This window comes from Microplitis mediator, chromosome 7 (genome assembly GCF_029852145.1).
Source record: "Microplitis mediator isolate UGA2020A chromosome 7, iyMicMedi2.1, whole genome shotgun sequence".
Taxonomy (NCBI): domain Eukaryota; kingdom Metazoa; phylum Arthropoda; class Insecta; order Hymenoptera; family Braconidae; genus Microplitis; species Microplitis mediator.
Window position 1 is genome coordinate 10,622,685 of NC_079975.1, and position 10,587 is coordinate 10,633,271.

At 27.4% G+C, this 10,587-nt stretch overlaps 1 protein-coding gene across 11 annotated transcripts in view; it reads right to left on the bottom strand.

Moving 5' to 3' along the window:
* LOC130671623 (mitogen-activated protein kinase-binding protein 1) overlaps window positions 1–8,018 on the bottom strand; it is a 32,515-nt gene extending 24,497 nt beyond the window's left edge. For 3 of the 11 annotated variants that reach the window (XM_057475643.1, XM_057475642.1, XM_057475640.1), the window contains exons 1-2: window positions 7,561–7,710; window positions 2,795–2,952 (exon numbers count right to left, since the gene is read on the bottom strand). In XM_057475643.1, coding sequence (XP_057331626.1) covers window positions 2,795–2,875 — 81 coding nt within the window. In that variant the 5' untranslated portion in view covers window positions 2,876–2,952; window positions 7,561–7,710. Of the gene's footprint in view, window positions 1–2,794; window positions 2,953–7,560; window positions 7,731–7,857 lie in introns of those variants that run through there. The other 8 variants (XM_057475632.1, XR_008990544.1, XM_057475633.1 and 5 more) reach the window with 8 other exon arrangements.
* Between the last annotated feature and the right edge of the window lie 2,569 nt (window positions 8,019–10,587).

Below are 10,587 nucleotides of genomic sequence, written 5' to 3' on the forward strand. Positions count from 1 at the left end.
AATTCGAACACATTATAGTATATTATATATTATGATTTATCCGGGGAAAATGACAAAATGTTATTTTTTTAACTCTTCGTCGACTTTTAAACTAATTGACGGATTTTGATGTGCAATGTAGCAATCAGCGCGTTTTATTGATTTTTCGAGCTAATTAAATTTTGAAAATGATTAGTGCAGTCGTTTTAAAGATATTCGTGAAAACTTTTTGTTTACCATTTCTTTCTCCAACGATATTTCTCAAACCAACGAAGCGATTGAGATGGTTGAGGCGGCAATCGGCGCGTTTTATTGAGTTCTAGACCTGGTAAGATTTTGAAATTGATCGATCCAATTTTTTCGAAGATATTCGAAAGAAAACGGTTTTGACCATTTTTTTCTCCAACGATACATCTTGAACGAATGAACCGATTGAGACGATTGAGGTGGCAATCGACGCGATTTCTTGAGTTCTAGAGCTGATTGGATTTTGGAATTGATTTATCTAATCGTTTTTAAGGAATTTCAAAAAAACTACAAAAAAAATTTTTTTTAATTCTTTTGACAACGGTTTCTCTTGAACGAATGAACCAATTTTGATGGTTGAAGTGGCTTTCGACTCGGCTTATAGAGTTTTAGAGCTGATTAGATTTCGGAATCGATCCATCTAGCACATTACAAGTTATTAAAAAAAAAAAAACATTTTTGAAAAAAATTTATTTTTGGAATATCTCTGAACGCATCCTTCTGATCAAGCTCAATTTTTTAAAAATCATAGGAATTAATAAGCCGCGTTGAATGCCACCTTGGAGATCAAAATCGGTTCATCCGTTCAGAAGTTACAGAATATTTACATACATGCGTACGTACGTACATACACACATATATACACTCGGACATCATCTTGAAAATAGTCAGAATAGCTCCCTAGAACGTCGAAACGTCAAAATCTGTTAGAAATTCGGTTTTCGAAAACCGGACCGAAACCAATAACTTCCCTTTTCTTGAAAATTTTCAATTTTCTTAGCAGCAAGTTAAAAAAATCGAGTAATTTTTTGTGTAACTATAAGCACTGAATTTTGATTATTTGGAATGCTCAACCGATTTTTAGGTAAATTAGATAATAAGAAAAGAGGAATAAACCAAAAAAAGTTACTAGAACTCTTTAGGCAAATGCAAGCACTCCCTTTCACTACGTCCAGTCGGGAGTATTAAATAACATTTAAAATAGATTAATTAAAACACAATATTTTAAATAAATAAATTGAAATTATCTAATTAATGATTTGATTCTAAATAGATAATTCGATAAATTTTAATTTATAATTTGAGCTTGTGTTGCTATCTACAACAATTTGGTATTAAACAATTATATAATCGACTATTTTAACTAAATCAATTTCAGAATGCGTGTGCATATAAAAGCAACTATTAAAACCAATCATTTTCTTCCAAATAAATGGTTTAGATATTTTAAATAATAAAAAATAAATTAGTTATTCGAATAGCTTTCTTAATTTCTTAGAAAATAAATGAATATCAATTGTTTAAATACTATACATTTTTCTGAAAAGTGCAATTTAAAAATTTACTTAAAATAACTAAAGTGACACTAAACTATTTTCATTTGATTTCATTAGTTAGAATTCGTTGACTAGCATGTATTGTTTTTTAGCGAAAGATTGAATTGTAATAATTCAACAAATAATGATTATCTCAAATGGCAAGTCAATTTTTTGTCTCGTAATATGTTAAAAATTTACTGCTTTGAAAACGAAGGCTGTAATTTTTGGTGGCTTATATACTTCCAACCGTGAGAAGTTAGTTTAGTCATATAATCCGTAAAAAAAAATAAATAATTTTTTCACGATACATTTTTTGCAAATTGTTACAAATTTGTCCACCTTACCGTTTCTCTAAGGCTCCTGGGTTAAGTGCAAACTTTGTAATAATATTAGTGTTAATGATTCTATAAATAAATTTATAAACTTTGTAAAATATCTTGGAGTAATTCTTAACAATACTTTATCGTGGAATGAAAAAATTTATGATGTTTATAAGCGCAGTATGAAAACTCTAGTTCAGTTGAAAATGAACAATGAAATTTTTCGTTAAGACATTAAAATTTAACTTGTAACTATCAGGATTTTCCCAATATTCGATTATTGTGCTGCAATCTACTCTAATATTACTCAAAGCCAGCGATGTAAATTACAACGAAAGCTTGATACTTGCGTTCGTTTCATTTTTAAAGTGAGTAGATTTGAGTACATTTCGCCATATGATCGTAGACTAGTTTCGACAACGCTGAAAACTTGGAGAAATATTTTTCTTTCTTACTTATTATGTAAAAAAAAGCGATTTATATGAATCAAAGTCAATTATTCAAAAATGAATTAATTTCTCTACAGCCTATGCTGCGCAGAGGAAATGTAAGGCAGGACTAATTACGTTTACCTACAAGTCATCTTGCATTCTATGATGTCATTTATTGTACCTGCAATTCGTATATGGAATATGCTATCTCCGAGCCTTACATGTCTTCCTATATTTGGGGAATTTCGTCGTGTTGCGTACAATTATTTTTTAGGTTTAGAAAGTTCGAATTGAAATCTACTTGATGTTGAAGCTTGTTACCTTACTATTATTATCATTATTTTATAATCTAAATTTCTATGTTAATTAATGTATTTTTTTTTCAGACGGCCACAAGAAATTTTAATCTCATGGTCGAAAAATAATATAAATAAATAAATACTTGATTTTAACTGTGTATCAAGTTATATATTGATTTATAGAGATCTCGAATACTCACCCTATTATGTATTCTGATGTTTTCTTGACCACGTTTAAGATTAGGAGCGCGTAGAACTTTGCTTGTTAGGGGTGGATCCATCTTGCACTATTTCGTCCGTATTATTCCGTTATTTCTGTTACGATTTCATCTTTGATTATATGTGGTTTGTCAGTGATCTGAAATAATATAGTATAATTAAATTTTAAGCAACTCTCTTTGTTCAGCAACTAAATTCTCGATAAAGAAATTTTAGATAAAATTTGATCAACATTTTCATTCTTTACACCCCTGCGAACCTTTATAAGACTTGATTTTTTTAAAAAAACTTAGGCCATTGGAAATTGGCAAGGTGTTCTTGTTTGATTATAGTTTTTCATTTATATATCTGATTAACAACTTGGATTGAAAACAAAGAAATGTTAGTTGACTCTTATTCAATTCACGGAGAAAAAAAGTAAAGAATTTTTACTAAATTTGAAAAAAAAAAATTACAATCCAAGAAGTAATCTCGAAACGTTATAAAAAAAATTAAAACTTTTACTAAACTCAAAGTAAAAATTACAACATATTATTTAGAATAATCATTTCTGTTGATTACAAAAATTACTGCATTCAAGATAAAATTTACTAGCAACGAAATAAAAATTATAATGTACCATTCATTTTTACTATGGTACTTAGTAAATATTAGTTAACGCGCTTTGTGAAAGATGTATTCTGGCGAGTAATTTTTACAATCCAGATAGTAATTTTTACAATTTCAAATAGTAATTTTATTTCCCGGAGTAGCAATTTGTCTTATCGACATTCTAAAATGTACACTACCTACGTAGAATTACATTGGAAATGTAATATTTATCAATTACGAAATAAAAAATGCGACTAAGGTACTAACTTTTAATAATTCTAATAACGATTTCTACTTTTTGTAAGATTGAACTATTTTTATATGAATAAGTAAATATTGATTTTTTCCAAGCGAAAATTTAACGAAGCTTTAATATAATTTTTACAGTTCACTTTAATTTTTTACCAATTATAGTAATTTTTGGTTTCTATTGTAATTTTTAATTTTAGATAAAATTTTTTAATATCTACTGATAATTATTATAGAATTTAAAATAACATTTTTGTTGATATCATTGTACTTTTTATTTAGTGTGATAAAAACGTTTTAGTTTTAAATAAAACAAAAATTACAACTTAAAATAAAAATTATCAAAGTGGTGAGCAATTTTTGAATTTTTAAAGTAATTATCTTTACTTAGGATTGTAATTATTGTGATGAGTGAAAATTACAATCTAGATACTAATAACTGAGATAAAAAATCAATTTTCTACTAATCATCGTAATTTTTTTCTATGGATTGTGATTTTTTATTTCAGATAGCAAATTTTTAATTATGATTGTAATTATTATTTAATTTTGACCAGCATTTTTCTCCGTGTTGCAATCGGAATAAGTTAAAATTATTTTGTTTTCAATCACAATTTTATATGAGAGCTTACATTTACTGCACAGAAAGAAAGTTTTTTTTGATGCAAGAAATATTTTGCATTATGAATTGAAGACAACAATTTTCCTAGAACTAGAAAAAATTTTTTTGCATAAGAATTTTTTTCTTGTCTCAAAAAAATTTTTGTTTTCAATTTTTAATGCAAAAAATTTCTTGGAGTAAGTAAATATTTTCTGCTGTGTACTGTATTTTTACAAAAAATTTTTCTTAGCCTCTTTATTTTTTCTGCAGAATTTACCGCATCTATCCAGGTTAAACATTAATTAATAGTAAAATGATTATTAGTTGTGCGTGAATTGTTAAATTTAAACATTTCAGTTACAACATCTATGTTCAGGATTGATTTTACCAATATATTTTTCAAAAAAAAAAAAAAAGGAAGAATTGTCGAAACTGCCTACTTTTTATTTGATTCAAAACAATCTAAGTCAATACACCAACTTGGACTACCTGTTAAAATATGACTACGATCGACTCATGACATAATATTTTTTAACCCTGAGTATCCAATTTTTATGCCATTTTTATGACGTTGAATCGTTCCGGTTAATAAATGATGCATTACCAAATGATCTACTCTATTTAAATCTACACTAACCAATCACATCAGAATACATTTTACAAATAGTATGACCGGATTTTCAAGCCTACTGATCATTCGACTCAACAGTCCAAGTAATAATGAGTCTTCCTTCTATGAATTCGTTATGCTTTGCATGTATCAACGAAACGCATCAATGCTTACCATTAGAATTGAAATATTATTGGTTTTTAATTTTTACATGAAAGTAAGATAACGAAATTATGTAAAAAAATATTGAAAACGATAAACTCGATGGGTCACACTTAAAAACTAGCCATTCTATAAACTTAAAAATATCGATTCTAAATTATCCAACTATTCGGGCTCGAAAAATATTAGTATTTGTACGCTCTCTTGGCTCGAAAAAAGTTTAGTTTCAGTTTGTAAAATTCAAAAACGGTTTACCCTGCTTATTAAATCATGAATTTGTCTTGTGGTGAAATTTCAAGTTAACTTTCAAAATCGAAATTACGGTCATAGCAATGTTTTTTTAAATCTTTGAGCTCGAAAATTCTCAGAATCAAGTTAATACTTAATACTTTCAGCTGCTATTAAGCTAGCTCTAAGTTACGGTTATTTATATATTTTTAGATAATGTCTTCAAAACTTATCGACTGATTATGATAATTTTTGTAGCAATCAATATAGTCATCATTAAAATAAAAAAGTAACCAGTCAGACGGTTTTTAGATTTTTTGTTTTTGATTATCACTATCTCAGCGACTATTGGCCTCACGGTAACTTTTAGGGCAGCATTAAAAACTTAAATAAATTCCCTACAAGTATCATTTTCGGTATTTGAGAAAGAAAATTTTGTTTCATCCCCAACACTGATGTAAAAAAACAAGAAATTACTTTTTCTGGTTTTTCTTTCCTTTCTACACTTACTACACAACTAATGTAAAATTGTAAGAAAAGTCGAAAAAGAAATAATTTTCTCATTTTAATGATGGTTACACAATTAAAGGAACAATACTAGTTCCTTTAATCGTTTTTTAAAACTTTGATCAATCAGTCCGGAAAATGGGTTCAATGGATCGATTTGAAAATTTACAGAGCTTTGGGTGGTACGTTGAGCTGTATAAAAACCTGGCAACATTAACCTTACCATCAATAATTGTAAAGTAGTGGTTGATCGACTAAAAAACCATAAAAAGTCATTTTTTGTACGTTTTTTTACATCAATGTTGAAAATGAAACCAAATTTTTTTTTTCAAAAACCGGACATGATACTAGTAGGGAATCTAGTTTTTGATTCTGCCCTTCAAGTTACTGTGCGGCTATTAGTCGCTGAGATATCGATAATCAAAAATAAAAGAATTCGCTTTCATTTGAAGGCCGATATCTCAGCAACAAATTGTCGTACAGTGACACAAAAAAGCAAATCATAACTGAATAAATTTGCTAACTGAGCTTAGCATTAGTTTACTTGAAAAAAATTTTGTCAAGTCCTTAGACCCTATAAACAAAACAAAAAAATTTAGAAAATTTGTGTCTCGAGCCATTTCTCATAATTACGCAATAACCATGGCTCAAAAAAATCTTTGTCAGAAGATCTTTCATCTAGAAATTTCAAGCTTCAAATTGCACTTTTTTTTTCGAGGATACAGCCTTCCAAAAATCACCGAAAAATTCATGACATTTTTTTTGTACTTTTAATTTTTTTAGATAAGTGTCCTAGCAGCAATATTGATCAATTCTGGAGCAAATCTTGAGCAAGTCAAGAAGAATACAGCGAAATATTATATCTATATATACTGTGATTTCAAGATCTCAACTAAGATAGCTACTAGGGTGTACTTTTTATTCATATACTTTTGATTACTTATATTGAATAGAAGTCAACTTTATATTGAAACCTATTGAGTGATTTAAAATTTGAGATTTTTTCGAGTCTTTACATTAATACATTTTACAAATATTTAGTTGCCACACTTTCATGTTAACAAATTAAAAATTTTTTACAAATTCTCTATATTTGTAATTTCTATGACCGCAATTATTTCTTCTAGAAAATTTTATTTTTATATATATATTTTATATATACACATATATATATTTTGAATCAATTATCTATTTAAATATATTCATTAATTTCTATGGTTAAATTCATATTATCCCTGATTAAGAAAAATAATTTAACCCATGCTGTGTATAACTATATGTTAGTCGATTCAAAATGTTTTGAATCATTTCAAACAATTTTTCTTAATCAGGGATATTCATCCATTAAAATCCAATATTGTTTTTCACTTGGTTGTTTCATGGAAATATATTTCTAAACAACTCAATAACATTATTATATTTCAATTAGGGGACGTCTTTGAAACCCAACATTTCCTGATATTTACATTCTCTCTCTCTTCCTCTCTGTTAACTAATATTAAAAATGAGAAATGATATTATGAAATAGATTGTTGACGAACAATTATTTAATAGGAATGTATTTGTCAAATTTTTAGGTTTATGTTGCTTTAGTTTTAAAATATAAACCACAAATGGTTCTTGATTATAACATATGACCAAAATATAATTAAAAAATTAAATTTTAAAAGTTAAAAAATAAATTAAAAATGGAAATATTATTCCAAATCAATAAAGCCAGAACATGAATTAACATAGTTTATTATTTTCTCCACTCGTATATAATTCGAATGATTGACGTAATTAATGAGTTGATCTACCTTTTTGATTGCTTTGCATGGTCAACCTTTAGGTTAGAATTTCAGTACCATGTAGTGGACCTTCTAATTGTGACAAGTATTGTTTTGTGTTATACTCTTAGTAATCGAGTAATCCATTCACTATGACCTGAAATTTATTCATTCCTATTCGTTTGTAAGCGTATTCAGTCAAGTACTATGAACATACATGTATATATATATGTATATATACATATATATATATAAACGTAAATTAAATAAATGTAATGACATTGGCAAACAAACGACGTAACGATAGAACTAAACGAAGTAACTCACACTGTATATCCGTAAAAATCACTCACAAAACTACAGCGATTGCAATTACAACTGGTATCTTTTCACTTTATTTACAATCTTTATTTTATTAGCAATATGATAATTTTATTCTTAACTGCTTCTTTACTCAGTGCCATCTTTATTCGAAATGTTTGGTACCAACTGTGTTTTTAAAACTCTGGTCTAAAAATTTATACAGAATTTTCCCGACTAGTTCTGCGCAAGCGCGATCACCATTGTAAAGAAGCGGCGACTCGAATCAGGGTGGATATATTTTACACCAATCTTGATGACACAGATGTATTGATGATTTAAATTCAAAAAATCTTCAGATTTTTCCATTTCATAAATTTCCAAAGATGCAGATAAAATTCAATCACCTACAATTTCCTATAGATCTATAGATCCCGATGACGTTCGTACTTACCGACAGTAAATCTTAAAAAAATGAAGAAACTGTTTGTAAATTCAACTCAGCGGCGCCAAAATATCAATAAAGGTATAATTTAAGAAATAAATAATAAACTATATTTAATGAATGATACAAAGCAAGGATGTGTAGATAAATAAAAATGTTGGAAAATCTAAAAGTGAAAATCTCAATCGCACATTTTATTTTTAATTATTACTGTTATTCTATTTCTTTTTTATTAAGTATTATGAATTTTTATTAAACTTTTAAATTATTAATTTTAATTTTTATTCTCAGTTTAATTTTTTTTTTTATTAAAATTTCTTTTTAAATATTCCGCCTTTTTGTCTTAGATATCGCTTTTTTCAATCTAACACTTATTATTATACTAGTAGTTCTGCTGCCAGAAGTTGATGGAGAGAAAAGAGGATAAAAATCAACGTGGAAGAACCGTCGGGAAAGCACCCCTAGCGCTTTCGCGCTTGAGGTGTGCAATAATAATAACAGTAAAAATAAAAATGGTAGCTAAATGGTTCGTGAATAATCAGTTTTACGTTTTCAATTAATTATAATTGAATAAAAAGGAATTAGATAGTGATTTTCAGAAGAGTTCTGGTGATAAAAAATACCAAGATGATAAAAAAAATGAGTTGTCGTGTTTACAAATTTTCAAACACGACAATTGACAACTCGTGTCTCTGGGATTAAAATAATTTATATTTAATTAATGGAGTAATCATTCGACTTAGCATTGGGTCGAAATTATGCTTTAATAAATTGTCTTTGTATTAGTATACAATTTAACTTATTTTAGTGTCATCAAAAGAGAGGAGAATGAATGAGTCAAAAATAATGGAGCTATTATAAAACACCCTCAGTGTTTTCGCGCTTGAGGCGTGCAATAAAAGTTAGGTTATAATAATACGTTCTAAATTCATGATATTTGTAATTACCGAAGTATTAAAAATATTAATAATAAAAACAATCATCGTACATATTTATCTAAGTGGCCAGGCTCACTTTTTGTTAGCTTTTAGTTGCCCATTCCAAGTCAACTTTATGCTATTCCTAAATGTTAATAAAATGATGACAAATGGAATTTTGAAAAAGTTTTAAAGGTTATTTTAATGTTACCAAAAAAAAAAAAACTGTTAACAAAATGTAATATAAAAAATGTTAGCAAAAATAGTTATCATAAAATGAAGTGATAAATGATGAATTTTTTGGGATAAATAAAAATTACCATCTTAATTCTGACACTTTGCTATTTGAACATCCGATAGATTCTTATAGTAGTATGTATGAGGCCTATAATTAACTATAGCACTTCTCATAGACTCATTCATTCTTATAAAATCTCTATGGGAATTTATGAAAATTTATTGGATTCTATGAGATTTTCTAAACAGAGATGTTAACTATGAGTTGCTAACTATTTTAGGTGAACATTTCATTATATTTTATTGTTAGTTTTACTTTAACAACTGGCAATTTAAAAATCTTGCCATTGTTTACATCACTTCGGTACCTTTTTCGTAACATTTTCACGACTTTATCTTATTTAAGCTGCCATTTTGTTGTTGTCATTCGCGTGTTCTACATGTTGGTTGTTATACATCAAAGTGCACTCAAGAAAATAATAAATGCCTTACAATAACTTCAAACTATATTTAAATTATTAAATAAAAGGTTAAAAATAAATTTAAAAAATTATCTTTCAAATAGTATGAATTTTATTTTAGCTGAGCATATTTGAATAAGTATAAATATGATTATTACGTGAGTGAATCAGCTGGGACCGAGTAAGCATTAGCAGAACACATTTTATTTCTTCGCAATTGAGTTGTGCAATACTAAAATTGTATAATGTATATATATATATATATATATATATGTATAAATCGATAGTGCACAGTAAAGAGTTAGTAGATAAATGAAACACTGATGTACTCCATATCTTATTGTAAAATGAGAAATCGTTTTTACTTGTTTGATTTATAAGACAAATTAGACCAAAGAAGTTATTTTTTCAGTTTACAATAAAATATGCTGAGTACTTCGGTTTTGTTCATTTCGCACTTCAAATTTCACTACTTTGTTTTCTATCCACAACCCCAAAAAAAAGCTTACAATTTTCGAACATTAAGTCAATATGAAAATATTTAATTTGGTAACATAAAGGTAACGTTATCAATCCGATAAAAAAATATCCATTAATTCGCAATTTTTAGCGAACTATGATTCAAAAATATCTGTCGTGATTTTCACAACATAAAGTTAGAGTAAAAAAGCATTATAAATAATCAATTTATTATACA